This window comes from Sciurus vulgaris (assembly GCF_902686455.1).
Source record: "Sciurus vulgaris genome assembly, chromosome: 4".
Lineage (NCBI taxonomy): Eukaryota > Metazoa > Chordata > Mammalia > Rodentia > Sciuridae > Sciurus > Sciurus vulgaris.
The window spans coordinates 158,084,058-158,105,018 of NC_136464.1; the positions used below are offsets into that span (position 1 = coordinate 158,084,058).

General features: G+C 35.2%; 1 protein-coding gene across 4 annotated transcripts in view; it reads left to right on the forward strand.

Moving 5' to 3' along the window:
* Positions 1–20,961, forward strand: part of N4BP2L2 (NEDD4 binding protein 2 like 2) — a 91,427-nt gene that overhangs the window by 66,082 nt on the left and 4,384 nt on the right. For all 4 annotated transcript variants that reach the window (XM_079137256.1, XM_079137257.1, XM_079137259.1 and 1 more), the window contains 3 exons: positions 14,434–16,160; positions 19,622–19,707; positions 20,814–20,853. In XM_079137256.1, coding sequence (XP_078993382.1) covers positions 14,434–16,160; positions 19,622–19,707; positions 20,814–20,837 — 1,837 coding nt within the window. In that variant the 3' untranslated portion in view covers positions 20,838–20,853. The remainder of the gene's footprint in view (positions 1–14,433; positions 16,161–19,621; positions 19,708–20,813; positions 20,854–20,961) is intronic.

The window sequence follows — 20,961 nt, forward strand, 5'->3', positions numbered from 1 at the left end:
GATGAATAGATGAGTTATTTCCAGAATTTTTACAATTATGAAAAAAGCTCTATAGACATATACTTGAATTTCTCTAAGGGAATAGTTTTTAAATTGTAGGATGTGACCTATTACTTATCATAAGATCAATTTGGTATATTATAACCAATACATTAAAAATGAAGCAGAAAATATGCATTTTCTATTTTATATATGCACCACAGTTTTATATAGGCTTTTATAGTATTTATGTAGTAAGGATAAATACTGTTTTGTGAGACATTTTTATGGCTTTGTATATGTCTCTGGTATTGATAAAAGCTATAAAGAGTACTTGTTATTAAGAATTACAGTAAAAAATGTTTTAAAGTTGCTGCTTTAGGTTGTATGCCTAGGAGTAAGACTGTTGGATTTTAAGATGGGGACATGTTTGGTTTTCTTAGGTAGATTCACACTGGTTTTCAAAATTAGTGTGACTTTTTCTACCACTATCATCTATGACCTAGAATTTCTATTACTTTAGATTCTTGCTGACATGTTATATTGGGTAATTTAAAATTTTTTTAATCTGACAAAAGTTAAATTTGATCTTATTGTCATTTTATTTTTTTGTCAGTTTTATTACTAATTATCTCTATTTCATGTATTTTAAACCATTTGTTTCCTTTGTAAAAAAATGCTTTTTGTGATTTTACATATTCTTGTATTTATCTTTCTTATTGATTCGTAAGATTTCTTTATATACTCTAGATACCAATGCTCATTTATGTGTTTTGTAGTCATCTATATCTAATCCAGGAATGAGGAACTGCTCTAGTTCCTCAAACAGGTGTTTCAAATAGGGGGATTTAATATAAGGAGTTGATTACAAGGGCATTGGAAGGGTTAGAAAAAACAAAAAATGGAAAAATTACCCAAAGATTAACATATGCAAGAAGTCATAATTATTTGTAAGACTAGAAAAGTCAAATAGAAAATACTTTTATCCAGGGCTCATGAGTATAATACTGCTGAAGCTTCTGCTGTTGGAATTGAGCTAAAGAGAGTTCTTAAGGCTGAAATGAAAGAACACTAGACAGTAATTCAAATCTACATGAAGAAATAAAGAACAATAGAAAAGATAACTGTTCAAGTGTGCTGTTGTACCCCTTGAGTGAATTCTTCAGTTGTTCTACTCTTCAACTCCAGAATTTCTATTTGATTCGTTTCTTTTTCTTCCTCCTTCTCTCCTCCTCCTCTCCTCCCTCCTCCTCCTCCTCCTCCTCCTCCTCCTCCTCCATCTCCTCCTCCTCCTCCTCCTCCTCCTCCTCCTCCTCCTCCATCTCCTCCTCCTCCTCCTCCTCCTCCTCCTCCTCCTCCTCCTCCTCCTCCTTCTCCTTCTCCTTCTTCTTCTTTCTTCTTCGTTTGTGGTACTGGGTGTACTCAGGGGTGCTTTACCCTTAAGCTACATTCCCAGTCCTTTTTATTTTTTATTTTGAGATAGGGTCTCACTAAGTTGCCAAATCTAGGCTCAAACTTGCAATCCTTCTGCCTTAGTCTCATGTTCACTGTAATTACAGGCATGTGCCACTGAGCCCAGCTACCTGTTTGGTTCCCTTATACCATTTCAGTCTCTTTATTGACATTCATTGTTTGGTAAGACATTGTTTTTATAATTTTCATTAGTTCTTTGTCCATTGTTTCTTTCAATTCTTTTTGCATGTTTTAATAGTTGATAAAAAGTCTTTGTCTACTAAGCCCACTGTCTGGACTTTAAGGATAGTTTCCATTAATTTCTTTTTCCCCCTGTATATAGGCCATCATTTTTGGTTTTTGTGCATGTCTCAGATTTTTGTTGAAATTTAAACAATTTGCACTAATTGTGTTTTGTGTGCCAGTTGAAGTCTTTATTCCTTTAGTTCAGTAGTCAGCTAGTGATTCAATGGAGGTTTCCTTAAGTATCTGTAACAACAACAAAACCCAACCAACTAACCAAACAACAACAAAAGACTCCATCTTCGCTGTAGGCTGTGTTCTGTGTTTTGCATACCTTCTTATTTACAACTCTGCTCTAGTCTTTCTGCATGCAGAGTCTGAGTGTCAGCCACCAGAGAGAGATTAGGGCCTTTTCAGGTTACTTCCAAGTGTATATCCAGACCAGAAATGTTCATGGTTTCTAGATTCTTAGGAATCTTCTCTAAGAGCTGGGTACTTTTCAAAGCCCTCCTTCCCTAAAAGTGTCTAAAAATTCCCTAAAGTGTCTCACTTCACTTCTCAGCCTTTCCTTTCAAACCTTTTTGGTTTGTCTATTGTTTATTCCAACTGTTATGCCTCACCCCAGGTGACAGTGGCTAGTGCATTTGCCTTTAAAAGTGTTCCACAAATGTCTCCTACCCTCCCTACCAGGTCTGCCTTAGTCTAAGAGAGTTTCAGGTTAGTCAAAATAGAAGCCAACCTTTTGAAGGGGAGCCATGAGAAAGATCAAAGCAGCCACAAGGTCCTTTCTACTAGTCTGGCACACAAAACTAGTACTGGGATGCAGTTTGTTATCTTTAGGACCAATCCGAGGAGCTGCAGATGGGGCCAGAGTAAGTTAAAACACTACGAAATTCTCCTACTGAGACTGTGTTTTTCTTGATTAAGCACTTGCCCAGTTGCTGTAAACCCTAGATTCATTTAGGGAAGTTCTCATCTATTTCTTGTTTCCTAAAAGTTACATGTGTTATTTTTAAATAGTGATTGAATTTTTCATTTTTTAAAGTTATGGCTGGAAAATGGGTAAAAATGATTTCTGCAGCTTTTAAAATGTGTTCTTCTTTATGCATATTAATGTGGTGAATTACATCAATATTCTAGCATAAACCCATCTTTTAATCCTGAGGTAAATCTGGCTATGTAATAATGTACTATATATTCTATATATTACTGGAGATGGTTTGCTAATATGTGTTTAGGATTTTGTATTTTAATGAAACAAGCTAGAAAGCATACTGACTCTACCAAGTCATGATAGTGTCATGAAAAAGTTGAAGTTATTCTCTTTTTCTTTTCTCTGAATAATTTTGCATAAGATTGCAGTGAACAGTTCCTTCACTATTTGGTAGAACTTTTCTGAAAAGTCATCTGGATGTGGTTTTCTGGGTATGAAAAAAATAACTTTTATCATTTTACTATTATAGGACTACTCAGGTTTTCTGTTTTAGTTGGTTTTAATGATACATATGCTCTAGCTATAATACTTAAATTTTCAGATTTATTGGCATAAAGTTCACAAAATTATCCATTCGTTGTTTAAATTTTCTCTGAATCTGCGGTTGTGCCTCCTTTTTCATTTCTAATAATAATTTATTATTTTCCTTGATTAATCTCTCCAGCAGTTTGTTTTTCAGTAATCTCTTCAAAAAAACCAACTTCTGAATTTGTTAATCCTGCCTACATTATGTTTATTTTCTTTTTTCATTTTTTATTATTCCTTTCTATGTTTTTTTCTTCTGCTCTTTTTTCCATTTTCTTCAGTGGTATGGATAACTCATTAATTTCATCTTTCTTTTTTTATGATTTTTCTACCTATGAGTTTATCAAAAACACTTTTGTTAATAATTTTGAGGTTTACATTATGGTAAAAAATGTGGTCTGTACATTAGTAATTCTTGGAAATTTGTAGAGGCTAACTTGATTGTCTAGTTAATTTCTATAAATATTTTACATGGGATTGAAAAGAATTCTTTTCTCTGATCATTCCATATTTGTTCACTAATCATTAATAATTATTTTTATAATTTCTATGTTCATTTTTTTGTCTCTGTTCTATTAGTTAAGAATGGTGTTCTAATCTCTGATTATGATGATTTGTCAGTTTGTCTATATATAGTTGTGGTTTTCACAAAAATATTTTTCTAATGTGCAATTATATTAAATAAATCACATTTTCAGATAATTTTCAAGCTCTTCTAACTCAAGTACTCCTTTCAAACAAATCATAACTATCCCATTGTCTTAATTCTTAAATTGTATCTTGAGAGTCTCAATGAAATTTATAAGATTATTTATATTATTGTTAATCTGTCAAAAAATAAGAGTTGCTATATATGAAATACCCAGCAGGTGCTGTGCATTGTACTAGGTAGGTGTGTGGGTGTACACACACACACACACACACACACACACACACACACACACACAAACTACATACAATAAAAATCCTTTTATCTTATGTGATTGGGACAAGCAACTGGTTAGTTCATGTACCAAATTGATTAAAGTAAGGAATCAGAGCTGGGGGTACAGCTCAATGGTAAAGCACTTGCCTAGAATGTGCATGGCACTGGATTTGATTCCCCGCACTACAAATAATGATAATAGTAATAATAAGAAGAAGAAGAAGAAGAAAGGAGTCATTATGAAATGATACCTCCTTCTAACATTTTATCAGAACTTAACATGCATGTATATATGTATATTCATTCACCAATCTTTAAAAAAAATTTTTTTTAGTTGTCAGTGGATCTTTTTATTTTATTTATTTATATGTGGTGCTGAGAATTGAACCCAGGGTCTCACACACACCAGGCAAGCGCTCTACCACTGAGCCAAAACTCCAGCCCCTCATTAACAAATCTTTATTTACAATTCTGTTCAATGTTGTTTTTCTCTATATATAAACAGCATCATAATAAATTGTCAAGAATTCCTAGTTTCTATTGATGAAAATTGGAAGGAGAACCCAAAGAAATTTTCAAAGCAATATGATCACATAATCGCAGGTTTTTATGATTTTTAACCAAATTTTATAGTTATCCTACCCACAACTGATTTAATAACAATTGTTTAGCTTCTCATCTTTAGTGAGACAAACTACATAATTTTAGTAACAATTATGATTAGTATAGATTGAGGATAAACTCATCCAACTCTTTGTAAAGGGTCTTTCTAATTGAAAGCAGAGATAACAATTATACTAGAGAACAGTCATCTAACTGGAAGCATACAGTGTGCCATTGATATCAGTCATTATTGTACAGAAGCAATGGAGATAATCATTCATCTGTCATATCAGTTAAGTAGAAGTTATTTAAGGGCATGAATATTAATAATCCTTACCAGGACTCTGCAAGGAGTGAATATTACTGCCATTTTAGAAAGGAGATCTAATTTGCCTGAGATCCCACCTGCTAGCTTGTTACTGGGATTATTGCTGTACATTGTCCCATCTACAGCCATTCCACAAAGCTGTATGACTTCTCTTTTATAATCTGCATGTGTTTTAATCTCAGATTTACTTCAAGTATTGCCCATATTATAAGTTAGTATATAAGATTCTGTAATGGGACATATTGTTTCAGACCTCCTTAGTTAATTTTTAATGAAAATCATTAATCATGTTTTTTCTTTTTCTCCGTCTTCATACAGTTTTGGCTTTATCTGGATGCTCTCTCATCTTTGCCTTTATGACTCCCTTCATTTGGTCAGGTTAACTTGTTTCTTTTTTTTTTTTTCCACATTTTAGATTTTATTTAGAAGTAATTAATTTACATTTAGATGTCAATAGCCACAGGTGTGTACTGTATGGGGAAGCATGAGCCAGGACAGGAAGATCCCTATAAATATAGACTATTTCATTTTTTTTTTTCAGTTTCATTGCTTTATTTTTTTTTATTGTAAACAAATGGGATACATGTTGTTTCTCTGTTTGTACATGGCGTAAAGGAATACCATTTGTGTAATCATAAATTTACATAGAGTAATGTTGTTTGATTCATTCTGTTATTTTTTCCCTTCCCCCCACCCCTCCAACCCCTCTTTTCCCTCTATACAGTCCTTCCTTCCTCCATTCTCGCCCCCCTCCCTAACCCTAACTCTAACCCTAACACTAACCCCTCCCTCCCCCCATTATGTGTCATCATCCACTTATTAGCAATATCATTTGTCCTTTGGCTTTTTGAGATTGGCTTATCTCACTTAGCATGATATTCTCCAATTTCATCCATTTGCCTGCAAATGCCATAATTTTATCATTCTTTATGGCTGAGTAATATTCCATTGTATATATATATACCACAGTTTCTTTATCCAGTCATCAACTGAAGGGCATCTAGGTTGGTTCCACAGTCTGGCTATTGTGAATTGAGCAGCTATGAACATTGATGTGGCTGTATCTCTGTAGTATGCTGATTTTAAGTCTTTTGGGTATAGGCCAAGGAGTGGGATAGCTGGGTCAAATGGAGGGTCCATTCCAAGTTTTCTTAGGAATCTCCACACTGCTTTCCAGAGTGGCTGCACTAATTTGCAGCCCCACCAGCAATGTATGAGTGTACCTTTCTCCCCACATCCTCACCAACACCTGTTGTTGCTTGTATTCTTGATAATTGCCATTCTAATTGGGGTGAGATGAAATCTTAGGGTGGTTTCGATTTGCATTTCTCTTATTACTAGAGATGTTGAACATTTTTCGATATGTTTGTTGATTGCTTGTAGATCTTCTTCTGTGAAGTGTCTATTCATTTCCTTAGCCCATTTGTTGACTGGACTATTTGAATTCTTGGAGTAGAGTTTTTTGAGTTCTTTATAGATTCTGGAGATTAGTGCTCTATCTGAAGTATGATTGGCAAAGATATTCTCCCACTCTGTAGGCTCTTTCTTCGCATTGCTGATAGTTTCCTTTGCTGAGAGAAAGCTTTTTAGTTTGAATCTATCCCAGTTATTGATTCTTGCTTTTATTTCTTGTGCTATGGGAGTCCTGTTAAGGAAGTCTGGTCCTAAGCCGACATGTTGAAGATCTGGACCTACTTTTTCTTCTATAATCTGCAGGGTCTCTGGTCTGATTCCGAGGTCCTTAATCCATTTTGAGTTTAGTTTCGTGCATGGTGAGAGATATGGGTTTAGTTTCATTCTGTTGCATATGGATTTCCAATTCTCCCAGCACCATTTATTGAAGAGGCTATCTTTTCTCCATTGCATATTTTTGGCCCCTTTGTCTCGTATGAGAAAATTGTATTTATTTGGGTTTGTGTCCGTGTCCTCTATTCTGTACCATTGATCTACCTTTCTATTTTGGTACCAATACCATGCCGTTTTTGTTACTATTGCTTTGTCGTAGAGTTGAAGATCTGGTATTGCAATACCCCCTGTTTCACTCTTCCTGCTAAGGATTGCTTTAGCTATTCTGGGTTTCTTATTCTTCCAGATGAATTTCATAATTGCTTGCTCTATTTCTGTAAGGTACGTCATTGGGATTTTAATTGGAATTGCATTGAATTAGTATAGCACTTTAGGTAGTATGGCCATTTTGTCAATATTAATTCTTCCTATCCAAGAACATGGAGGATCTTTCCATCTTCTAAGGTTTTCTTTAATTTCTTTCTTTAGTGTTGTATAGTTCTCATTGTAGAGGTCTTTCACCTCTTTTGTGAGATTGATTCCCAAGTATTTTATTTTTTTCGAGGCTATTGTGAATGAGGTAGTTTTCCTACTTTCTCTTTCTGAAGATTCATCACTTATGTATAAAAATGCATTGGATTTATGAGCATTGATCTTGTAACCTGCTACTTTACTGAATTCACTTATGAGTTCTAAAAGTTTTCTGGTGGAATTTCTTGGTTCCTCTAAATATATAATCATGTCATCAGGGAACAGGGATAGTTTGAGTTCTTCTTTTCCAATTCGTACCCCTTTAATTTCTTTGGTTTGTCTAATTGCTCTGGCCAGAGTCTCAAGAACGATGTTGAATAGAAGTGGTGAAAGAGGGCATCCCTGCCTTGTTCCAGTTTTTAGGGGGAATACTTTCAGTTTTTCACCATTTAGAATGATATTAGCCATGGGCTTAGCATAAATGGCCTTTACAATGTTAAGGAATGTTCCCACTATCCCTATTTTTTCTAGTATTTTGAGCATGAAGGGGTGCTGTATTTTATCAAATGCTTTTTCTGCATCTATTGAAATAATCATGTGATTCTTGACTTTAAGCCTATTGATATGGTGAATGACATTTATTGATTTCCTGATGTTGAACCAACCTTTCATCCCTGGGATGAAACCCACTTGATCATGGTACACTATCTTTTTAATATGTTTTTGTATGTGATTTGCTAAAATTTTGTTGAGAATTTTTACGTCGATGTTCATTAAGGATATTGGTCTGACATTTTCTTTCCTTGATGAGTCTCTGTCTGGTTTAGGTATCAGTGTGATATTGGCTTCATAGAATGAGTTTGGGAGGGTTCCTTCCTCTTCTATTTTATGGAATACTTTGAGAAGTATTGGAATGAGCTCTTCTTTAAAGGTTTTGTAGAACTCGGCTGAGAACCCATCTGGTCCCGGACTTTTCTTTGTTGGTAGGCTTTTGATGACTTCTTCTATTTCAGTACTTGAAATTGGTCTGTTTAAATTGTGTATGTCCTCCTCGTTCAGTTTAGGCAATTCATATGTCTCTAGAAACCTGTTGATGTCTTTGAAATTTTCTATTTTGTTGGAGTATAGATTTTCAAAATAGCTTCTCATTATGTTTTGTATTTCAATCGTGTCTGTTGTGATATTTCCTTGTTCATTCCGAATTTTAGTGATTTGGGTTTTCTCTCGTCTTCTCTTTGTTAGTGTGGCTAAAGGTTTATCAATTTTGTTTATTTTTTCGAAGAACCAACTCTTTATTTTGTCAATTTTTTGTATTGTTTCTTTTGTTTCAATTTCATTGATTTCAGCTTTGAGTTTAACTATTTCCTGTCTTCTACTACTTTTGGTGCTGTTCTGTTCTTCTTTTTCTAGGGCTTTGAGCTGTAGTGTTAAGTCATTTATTTGTTGATTTTTACTTCTTTTATTAAATGCGCTCCATGAAATAAATTTCCCTCTAAGTACTGCTTTCATAGTGTCCCAGAGGTTTTGATATGATGTTTCTTTGTTCTCATTTACCTCTAAGAATTTTTTAATTTCCTTCCTAATATCTTCTGTTATCCATTCATCATATAATAGCATATTGTTTAATCTCCAGATGTTGGAATAGTTTCTGTGTTTTACTCTTTCATTTATGTCTAACTTCAATCCATTATGATCTGATAGAATACATGGTAGTGTCTCTATCTTCTTGTATTTGCTAACATTAGCTTTGTGGCATAATATATGGTCTATTTTAGAGAAGGATCCATGTGCTGCTGAGAAGAAAGTGTGTTCGCTCTTGGTTGGATGGTATATTCTATAAATGTCCATTAAGTCTAAATTGTTGATTGTGTTATTGAGATCTATGGTTTCTTTATTCAGTTTTTGTCTGGAAGATCTGTCCAGTGGTGAGAGAGGCGTGTTAAAATCACCTAGTATTATTGTGTTATGGTCTATTTGGTTTCTGAAATTGAGAAGGATTTGTTTGACATACATGGATGAGCCACTGTTTGGGGTATAAATGTTTATGATTGTTATATCTTGCTGATTTATGCTTCCCTTAAGCAGTATGAAATGACCTTCTTTATCCCTTCTGACTAACTTTGGCTTGAAGTCCACACTATCTGAAATGAGGATGGATACTCCAACTTTTTTGCTGAGACCATGTGCATGGTATGTTTTTCCCCATCCTTTCACCTTTAGTCTATGGGTATCTTTTTCTATGAGGTGAGTCTCTTGTAGGCAACATATTGTTGGATCTTTCTTTTTAATCCAATCTGCCAGTCTATGTCTTTTGATTGATGAATTCAGGCCATTAACATTCAGGGTTATTATTGAGATATGATTTGGATTCCCGGTCATTTGGTTCATTTTTTAAATTTTATTTATTTATTTGTTTGACACAACTTGGTTCCTCCTTTATTTGACAATTCCTTTAGGATAATTCCTCCCTTTGCTGATTTGCTTCTTTGTTTTTCATCTCTTCCTCATGGAATATTTTGCTGAGAATGTTCTGTAATGCTGGCTTTCTGTTTCTGACAAACCATCTCTTTCTAATTCTTGAGAAGTACATACTGTCCCTACCCAACCTAGATTCTAAGCCATCATGGAGAAAGCAAAGTCTTATTCATCTTTAGATGTGTTACCATCGTTCATTTCCTGTTTCCTCCTTTCTTTTCAAAAGCTACAGCTTGTGTTTGTTACTCCTCTGATTTCCTCTCCATGACTAACTTTTATTTAGTGACTCTTCTTTTTTTCTAATGGTGCCATTCATCCCTATGTGAATCAGCACAAATGAGATCAGGTTTAACAAGTCTTGACGCAGCTTTGATGAGCCTCTCACATGTTGTAGGTAGATGTTCCTGAAGAAAATGTACTTACTGATTAGCCACATCAGAGGTATACACATTTCAACAGAAGTTATTACCACTATTATCAAAACATCTCTTATCTCCTAAGAGCTTCACAAGTTATTGCTGTTGATTTATGTTTCCTTCCTAGAAGGCCAGGTCCACTGTTTCTGAAACAAACACAGTGGATTTATAGAGTTTCAGTACTACAGAACTGGTACATGTCTCTGGCACATGTCTCTGGCACACTTCTTTGTAAATTCCGACATCTGAGTTTCATATCCTTGGCACTGTGTTGTATTTTCCTTTGGAATTCCAATCCTTACAGACTCCTTTGATAACTTTTAGCAAAATGCCTTAAGTTGCCTAATCAGATTCAGAGTTTACTTATTTTTATGATTTTTTTTTTTTTTTTTTTTTTTTTTTTTTTTTGGCAGTACTGGGGATCGAACTCAGGGCCTTGTGCTTGCAAGGCAAGCACTCTACCAGCTGAGCTATCTCCCCAGCCCTATTATTACGATTTTTTGGGCTACCTCATTCTTTGTGATCAAATGTGTTCACTTTTCTTTAGGCATACTGGGTCATTATCTTAAGTGAATCCCTTTTATTCTTTCTCCAAGTAGCTATCATATTGTGATCCAGTTAGAAAACAAAGGAACCCTTGAAGAGTATTAATGAAGCCTTCCTCTTTTCCACTTTCTTAACTCTGCTATAAGGACAGATTAGCTTATTGGTTTAGGCTTTGTGGCGACTGTTTTACCAACCCTCTCTCCAGACTCATACTCACATAGATTTCTGTGACAGTACATGGCCAAGTCATCCCTCCAGTTATTCAGAAGGAAATCCTTGCACCCATACCTGATTCCTATCTTTTTTTTCTCTCATATCCCACTTGTTTTAAAATCTTAACTTGTTTTTTCCTTCAAAAAAGTGTCTAGAAGTGATCACTTTTTACTACCTCCACCCATGATCAGTGAATTAACCTCCAGGAGGAGCCACTGGTGTCCTTTGCCTGTAGAAGTTGTGGCCATCTATTTGGCCTTCCCAATGCTCAGGGGAGCCTTGACATGGAGGCACATTATGGAGAGGGATTCCTGTTCCACAAGTCTCCTCTTATTTCTTTTTTTATTTTTAAAATTATTTTAGTTGTAAATGGACGCAAAGCCTTTATTTTTGTTTATTTATTTTTATGTGGTGCTGAGGATCAAACCCCTGTATCACACATGCTAGGCAAGTGCTCTGCCACTGAGCTACAGCCCCAGCCCTCTTCTCACTTCTTGAGAGAGAGAATGAGAGAGCTCACACGCAAACACAAAAGTCTCAAGATATCATGACATATATTAGGTTAGTGATAAATAGGTCCAAGTGCCCCTCTCTTGAAAGGCCTCAACCCTTGCCACTGAGTAGCTCTAACATAAGTCTGAAGATGAGAGGAGGAAAAGAAAGAGAGGTCGTGTTTTTTTAAGACTTTTTAAATTGAGAGGCTGTTTCATATAATGGTTAAAGAGTATGAATTGTCCTTGGATTTTTCTTTTTATTGATACCAGGGATTGAACCCAGGGGTGCTCTACCACTGTGTCACATCCCCAGTCCTTTTTTATTTTGAGACAGGGTCTCACTGAGTTGCTTATGGCCTCGTTAAGTTTCTGAGGCTGGCTTTGAACTTGCAAATCTCCTGCCTCAGCCTCCCAAGCTGCTGGTGTTACAGATATGGCCACCACGCCTGACAAGAGACTGAGTTCAGTAGAACAATTGGCCTAGGTCTGAATCCTACTTCTAGCCATGTGATTCTGGGACAATTCATTAACTTCTCTGTTTCACTTGCCTTTGTGAGATAGGGATAAAATTAACATTTACCCTTCCTTTATATATTTATGAATATTAGGTTATTTGGTACATGTACAGCAATTAAACAGTCCTAATTCATAATTGTATACAATTTTTTTTTTTTCCAGCATTGGGGGTTGAGGCCTTGTTGCATGCTAGGTAAGCTACATCCCCAATTGAGTTTTTTCTTTTTCTTTTTTTTTTTTTTTTTTTTAGTGCTAGGAGTGGAACCCAGTGCCTCCCACATGCTAAACAAGTGTTCTACCCCTGAGCCTCATTCCCAGACCCCAGCCATTTATTTTTTAATGCATTTTTTTAGTTGTAGATAGACACAATACCTTCATTTTATTTACTTATCTTTATGTGGTGCTGAGGATCGAACCCAGGACCTCACACTTGCTAGGCAAGAGCTCTACCACTGAACTACGACTTCAGCCCCCAGCCATTTTTTTTAAAGCCAATTTTCAAAGTAGGAATGTGGATCTTAGTCTTTGTGGTAGCACAGGGAGTTATAAACATTTTGGTTATGAACCATGCATGTTTCTCTATCTGAGGGTTCTCTTCCCTTGACCAGTGAGAACTGTTAAGAGGGCACAGTGGCTACACATTAAGTGCATTCAGCTCCACAGAATTAGTGAATCAGTGAACCAGAACTAGAGCTGGAATAGTCTTCAAGTCTCAGTAAATTGCCAATAAAGTAACAAAAAATTCTCCCCATTCTTTTACTCCTTGCCCTGCAATGGGATGATTCATTCACACTTGGGCAAAGATGGGAGTTTATTTTCAGAACAACATACTAGTCTTCAGTATGAATTTCATAACTGGTGTTACACATTGGACTTCACCTAGAACTTTCGTTAGAATCAGATAGAACTGATTATAAGGGAGATACTACCAAAGATAATATTCTTTACTTGATACCCTTTTTAGAGAGGCCCATTAACAATTACTTCTAGGTATATTAGCATTTCTTAATGTTCTTTCTAAGCAAACACTCAGGAGTGTGTGAACAAGGGCAGCAGCAATTAGGTGACAGAGAACAAGGTTTCATGCATCCTGTCTATTAAAAATTACCTATCAGTGTGGAATGGAATAAGGCAGGGCAGAGGCCAGAGCTAGGTTTCATAAGCTTTGTTCAGTGCCCAGCCTGAGAACAGTTGACTGACTATTCCCTTTTTCTCATCATCTCTATGTTTTCATATTTATTTGTTTGCCGCTCTGCTTATTTTTCTATAACTCTATTTTTGATATTTTCCCCATTACCTATTTCTAATGTCCTTTTTCTGTTTTCTTGGCACCTTATCCCTGACAATGATTATCCAAGGTGGTAGAGAGGATAACCTTCACATTCCAAATTAGAAAATTTCTTACATCCTCCTTTTTCTGTTAGCATCAAGTGTTATCTTTGATTACGGGGAGCCATGAATGCTGTATGCTTGATGAGAGCACTATTGGTCTTTTGGGTGTGACGATTTTTGACTGGGTGTTACAGATGGTTGGTATCTCTGGCTTCAGTGCCAAATGCTATTAACATATTGCCAGTCATTGTGACCACCAAAAATGACTTCACATATATCCAGTCACCCCACAAAGTAGTGGTATAGCACAAACTGCTAGCAAGGCAATCAAAAGCAAATTGCCAAATACTGGACCCAACTGCTCATTATTAACTATTGTGTATAATTTGATGGAGCAAATTAATTGCCTAAGTGTATATGTGTAGGAAAAACATAGCTATTACGGCCACTAAAGTCATGCCATTCTGAGATTCTACTAGCCATTTTTGATTTTTCAAAATCTAAAATGTTAGAAAATCTAGTATCTCTATTGGTAGGTTTTAACAGAGACATATACATATATATATATATATGAAATATTTTCTTAAAGGAATATATTAGCTTTTAATAAAGTTATTGGGTTTTGAAATGACTATGTGCATGTGAGCTTTAAATTTCTTAAAGTATACTCACTTTTAATTTTTTTTTTTTTTTTTTTGTGGTACTGGGGATTGAACTCAGGGCCTTGTGCTTGCAAGGCAAGCACTCTACCAACTGAGCTATCTCCCTAGCCCTCACTTTTAATTTACAGGATTAAAGTATCTCATTTTTTTCAGCAGGGAGGGATAACTGGGGATTGAACTCAGAGGCCCCAGGCTGTTTTGTTTTTTATTTAGAGACAGGGTCCCACTGAGTTGCTTAGCACTTTGCTTTTGCTGAGGCTGGCTTTGAACTTGTGATCCTCCTGCCTCAGCCTCCTGAGCTGCTGGACCCGACTAAAATATCTCTTTTTAAAAGTGATTTTAAAATATAATGAAAGTACATGTACACTTCAGAATCTCTTGTACTAGTGATTTTTAAAACTGCACTCTGTGTTATAGTTTGCTAATGTTATACAAATAATTGTTATAACTTTTCTTCATCCTTTTATATTTCAGAGAAAGCATTTTGAAGAAAACTGGGCACAGACTCAGCAAAACCAAACAGAAGAGAAAGAGAAAAAGAAACAAAAAGCATAATAGTCTTAGTGAAATCATGGATGAAAACTCATCTGAAACTTTAAGTTATCTTAAACTAGGAGATCAGGTCCCATGTCAGAGTGAAGAGGAAGATTTAGAAGAGAACAAAAGAGAATCAGTGTGTCCCTTCACTGGTGGCCTACAAAATGACGTAGGAGATTTTGTGAATGGCTATAAAGAAAAAAGTGAGAAAATCATAGATCCTGAAGACAGTTTTCCAAATGGTATATCTACAGTTGAGTTGGACAAGACACCAGAGGGAAATGACGACTTGTTTCTAACTTTGTCATTAATGCCAAATGAAAGCTCTGTTACTTGTCCAACAGAAATTCAAAATCTTTCCTGTATAACAAGGGATGACTGCTTGGGCATGAAGGTAGAAAAGCATGTTGGAGATGGGCAAAAGTTATCATTAGACACCCAGGACCTATTTGCTGATGAAACCCCATGTTCATTGCAGCAAAGAGAAATGGCAAATAAAATTCTCTCAAATGAACCAATTCTGTGCCATCAACGTGGATCCCGAACTTCAGATAAAGTTTTAAAAGAGGAACAAGGAATGCATACAACTAAAAACAATTATTGGGCTTTTTTCACAACCAATTTATCTGATGAAGAATTACAACTAGGCTCTGAGAGACAATCCTGTTTTGGTAACTGGCCTGAGGGACCGCATAAGTTTGTGTGTGAACAGAGACGAAAGAAAGATAGATCACGGAAACTGACCCATTCTGACAGCAGAGAGCAATTGATTAAATTGATCTCCACTTCTGAAGGAGTATCAGGACAAGAAAGTGGTCTAGAAATATTGATAGAGGAAAAGCTACTGAGAGAAAATGAAGATTTGTCACATCCAACTGAAACTTTAGATTCATTCATGGAAGCAAAGACAGATATCCTCAGCAGCTGCTTATCTCAACTGGATATCACCCAAAGTGCCTTACAATCAACAACTAATAAGGAAAGGAGGCAGAATAGGATTTTAAATTTGGTACCAAACTTTAACTTACGGGGACAGAGTCATCTCAATGCAAAAGAAGGGGAGAAATGTGGCCTGTTATCTAAAAATTTTGGATTGAACATTAATTGGGGAGAAACAAAAGATAGAATTTCAGAAATAAATAACAAAGAAGAGAATGAGCAAAAAGTTATGACCTTTCACCATCATCCATTATGGTTTTACCCTGATATTATCAAAGATTCATCTCTAAATATTGGTGGAAATTTTTATGCTCACTACTTATCATTTAGTAGACTAGGGCATGCTATGTATTTTTACAAAAGCCCTATTCCTTCTCTTGTGATGCATTATATATCTAGTTTTTGGATGGTATCTTTTACCAACAAAAAAACATTTTTGACTTTCAAATCACAAACAATAATAGGTAATAAGATAAAAGATATAGGGCTTATTTATTCAGAAGTTTTAATTAGGCAACCTGATACTTTGTGCTCTTTGAGGGTTACTTCTGAAAGATTTGGTGAAAAACTGAAGAGATGGGAAGAATCTAAGCCATTACAGTGTTTACCAACTGAGGATTTCCAAGATGTAACAAGCACTGATTTTAATTCCTTTGCACTACCTTTATCAAAAGGATTTGCCTTTCAACTAGTAAAGCTTTTTGGATCTCCTGGAGTTCCAATGGGTAAATTGTTTTCATTTACTAACAATAAAAGGTCCATTTTAACATGTGCAAGTAAATTCTTATTTTTTATTTGTCATATATATTTATACATAAATTTTACACATGTAATTTTTAAATGTCTATTCCAGAAACAACCAAGAGTCAATTTAAAAGGCAAGTGAAACTCTAAAAAGAACCATTGATGACAAAAAAAGCATTAATAGTCTTAATAGAAAGTGCTCTTATAAGTCAATAAGAAAACAAGTAAATTCTAAGGTATTTCTACCTGCTGTTACTAATTTAGTGTAATTTATGGGTTGTGTGATAACTTTCAGCCCCCAAAGTGAGGACCCATAGTCAAGGACATTTGCTTTTTTTTTGTTTTTTTTAAATTTATTTTTATTGTAAACAAATGGGATACATGTTGTTTCTGTTTGTACATGGAGTAACAGCATACCATTTGCGTAATCATACATTTACATAGGGTAATGATGTTTGATTCATTCTGTTATTTTTCCTTTCCCCCCACCCCTCCCACCCCTCTTTTCCCACTATACAGTCCCTCCTTCCTCCATTCTTGCACCCCTCCCACCCCCCATTATGTGTCATCATCTGCTTATTAGTGAGATCATTCGTCCTTTGGCTTTTTGAGATTGGCTTATCTCACTTAGCATGATGTTCTCCAGTTTCATCCATTTACCTGCAAATGCCATAATTTTATTATTCTTTATAGCTGAGTAATATTCCATTGTGTGTGTGTATATATATATATATACCACAGTTTGACATTTGCTTTTTAAAGCTCCCATCCCTTGCCACCAAAATAGTCTTCTTAAGTGTCATTGAGTGTGTAGTATACTTGGACTCTCCATTTAAGTAGACACTGGAAGAATGAAGGATGAGGCAGACAAACAGTGATCATGTAACAGAGATGGGCTCATTACTTTTTTCAGTCTTTCTACTATCTAACTTTCCCTTGTTTGGCACATGGCCCCTTTTGCATAATTATGGCTCCCAGATATGAGATTAGTAATGATAGCAAAGATTAAATGATAAAAAGACACTGGAAATAGCTGAATGTATTTTTTAAAGATTGAGAAGGGTACTAAAGAGGTTAGAAGAGAGTTCAACTAGTTGACTTGAAAAGGTTCCTTTAGGTTCTTCTTTTAAAAAGTTATTAGTTGATGAATCTTTATTTATTTATTTGTATGCAGTACTGAGAATTGAACCCAGTGCCTCACACACATGCCAGGCAAGTGCTCAACCACTGAGCTACAATCCCAGCCCCTCCTTTAGGTTCTTAAGAATGTTAGTTTTTGGAAATGAAAATTCTACCTGTGAATAAAACAAATGAATGTATGATTACCAGTATTTTAAGTAAATTTCTGCTAAACAATAATCATATTTAAGGTGCTAAATGTCCCATAGAGGAAATGGAACACAAATCCCAACTTTTCCTTCTTTATAACTCAATGCCTGATGCTTCCTAGTTATCTATCTTCCTTGGGGATAGGTTAAGTACCAAGAAGCCCAAGTTGTAATCCCTGCAGTTCTCCTGGATCTTCCTATTCTCCTTTACCTACCTGGGTTTCCATGCCTGCACCATCTCAAAACACGTCCACCCTGGTTTTTCACTTTGCTCCTAAACTTGTGATATTCCAGATAAACTTGGTCCCAGAAACTCAGACCAAAAATTGTCTAAGTGTGGGGGTCATAATTAACAATCTAGTCTTGAGATTCTGACATCACAACAAACATATTTGTTACCTTTGTGAATAAGTTATGTTTTAACTGTAATTTTTCTATCCTAATAAATGTACCAACAAGCTAACCAAAAAACCAAACCAAAACAAAACAAACAAAAAAAAACCCCAATTTTTAAAATTTAAAATGCATGAGAGGCTGGGCGTTGGGGTGTGCTCTTGTAATCCCAGCAGCTCAGGAGGCTGAGGCAGGAGGGTCAAGTGTTCAAAGCCAGCCTAAGCAAAAGCGAGGCACTAAGCAACTTGGTGAAACCCTGTCTTTCAATAAAATACAAAATAGGGCTGAGGATGTGCTCAGTGGTTGAGTGCCTCTGAGCTCAATCCCCCATACCAAAATAAATAAATAAAAATAAAATGCATGAGAAGCTAATCTTTGAGTCTTTGTCCTACTTTTCTATTCTTGGCTAAGAATAAACCTTCCTTCACTGTTAAAAAATAAGTATAATAAATAAGTAAATAAATGCAATGTATTTGTTTTGGAGAATTTTAAGACATTTTAGGTTCAGGGATCTTAGTTCAATGTTTATATTCTGAAATTATATGTAAATTTTTGGTATTATTTTGTGCCCCTTTCCTGGGTGGAAGTGCATAGATTTTATTAGCTTCTCAGAGGGGTCCATGACCCAGAAAGATTAGCAGTTACTGCCTTAGATCAGTACCAAAAAGCATGAAGTTACTAGTGTAAAAAAATTCTAAACTTCTTCCTCTCTTGAATGTTCAATATCATCATAATCAACAATGATCAAGCATCCATTAATTAGACTTCAGAAACTTTTTAAAGGAAATAGACCTCATTCATCAAATAGCTAATTTTCTAACTGGGAAAACAAGAATAACACAAAATAAAATTACTGCACATGGAAAATATACACGACAAGCTTATGAATAGTTTATGAGTGAGATTAGCAGTGCTAAAGGGATTGTTGAAGAGAAGATGGAGTTATGGTTCTGTTTGGGATCCTTTCAATATGAAAGTGAATTATAAACAGTCTTTATACAAAAGAGAAAGAACATGACTTGAAAGAAAAGTAAAAAGAAAGAATTTCACATTTGAAAATGGCATGTTCTTAAAAAGGGAAAGGAAGAAACTGTAAGTGGAGGCTGTGAACTGATTTGCTTGGCTAAATTGGACAAGCCAAGCTCTGGTGTATGATCACTGGCCTTGTAAATAAGTCAGGGAACACAAATGAATCCTAGTAAAGGAAAAATAAAATTTGTGGTTTGGCATGGCTGATGTTGTATGTTTTGGTTGTGTGTTAATGTTTGGACTTGTTTATGAGCTTCTTAATTTTGAGGAAATTTTCTCCCAGACACTCATATATGGAAGGAACAATTTTTAGGAAGACTAAATTTGCTACTGTTGAAATGTTTAATACATGTCACAGAAAAGGATGACTACTTAAATTTTATGCCTTGTGACAGTACTACTTAAAACTCATATGTGTGTGTATTTATGTGTATATATTTGTACTTAGATGAAAATATTAACTGATGCATGTCATTTTATACATGTACATAATAAGAATTTTCATTTAGTCTGGATACTGTTTACTAATGAAAGTCTGAGACAGACTCCTAACTTAGCCATCACTGAAATATCTTCAAAATCAGAGTGTTAATGTTATAGCAACCTAGATATTGTTTGCATATCTTCACATTTAGGGTAAAAAAAATCTGTGTGACATTTGAGATCAAATTTGTTCCTCCTTTTTTTCACAGAATCCTTATTACCTGGTGACTATGTTATTCCCCTTGACTGGAAGACACTGAAGATGATCTATTTGCAATGGAAGATGTCAGTAGAGGTATATTTTTACAGCTTTCACAGAAGATATTCTCTTAACTGTTTTTTAAAAAAATAAAATTGGAACTTAGCAAGGCCCTAAGCAACTTAGCAAGACCCTGTCTCAAAATAAAAAATAAAAAGGGCTGGGGATGTGGCTCAGTGGTTAAGCATCCTTGGGTTCAATCTTCAGTACAAAAAAAACCTAAAATTGGAGAAAATTCTGTTCATCAAACTTAACAGAGAAGTGCTACATCCATTATGCTATATTAGAAAGTGGTAGGGTGCAGGGGGAAGGCATTATTTTAAAAATGATGAAAAGAATATGTATGGATGAGTAGATAATATTTGCAAATTTTCTTTTAATTTGTCCCAAGAGAAAGTTGTATAAATTCCCTTTATTGAAGTGTGTGCATTTCAACACTTTGGATGACTAAGGTGTCCATTTTGGGAGAGTCCTTTATTATTCATTGCATCTTTTGGCCTATCCAGCCCTCAATATTATCCTGTTATAGAATAACAGCTATAAATTAGATTCATATTTACTTGACTTGGCAGTATCTCATTGTTGGTGTGATTTGTTGGTCCATAGTGTAAAAAATGCCTGTTTTTGAGGGCTGTTCATTTTCCAGGAGACTGGAGGAGGACTGGCTTAGACAGTTAGAAAGATGATAGATGGAAATTCTGGAAAAGCCAGTACTCTTAACATGATGGGGGTGGCTGGGGTTCTGATTATGTTAATTTTAATAGTGATTTGAATGAGCCCGGAGGCATTGATAGGAATACATTTTGAAATAAATAGTAAAATGGAAGTTTAGGGAAACATTATATAACTAATAATTTAGGATAATAGGTATTTCTTACTTGTAAGTACTGCTGCAGGAAAGTACATTTGTTTTGTGTGTCCATATAGTAAAACCAAATATATGTTTTTATGTTTCTTATTTTTCCTTATTCTCCATGGAGATCTTGTTACTACTTACACACACACACACACACACAAATACACACACACATACACAGCAATACTTCAATTTATTCGTATTGACATTTGTGGTTGTAATGTTTCTTAAACTTAATCACGATGCCAAATACTAATCATTATTTTATGTATTTTATAATTTCTAGAAAAGACAGAAGAAGATTGGTTAGAAAGAATTCTTGAACTGTAAGTATAACTTATTCCAGAGACCTCTATATGATCAGAGTGGATATTGACATTATTTGGTTGTAAAAGCTCATATGTACCACAGTAGAAGAGTAAGATCTAAAAAAT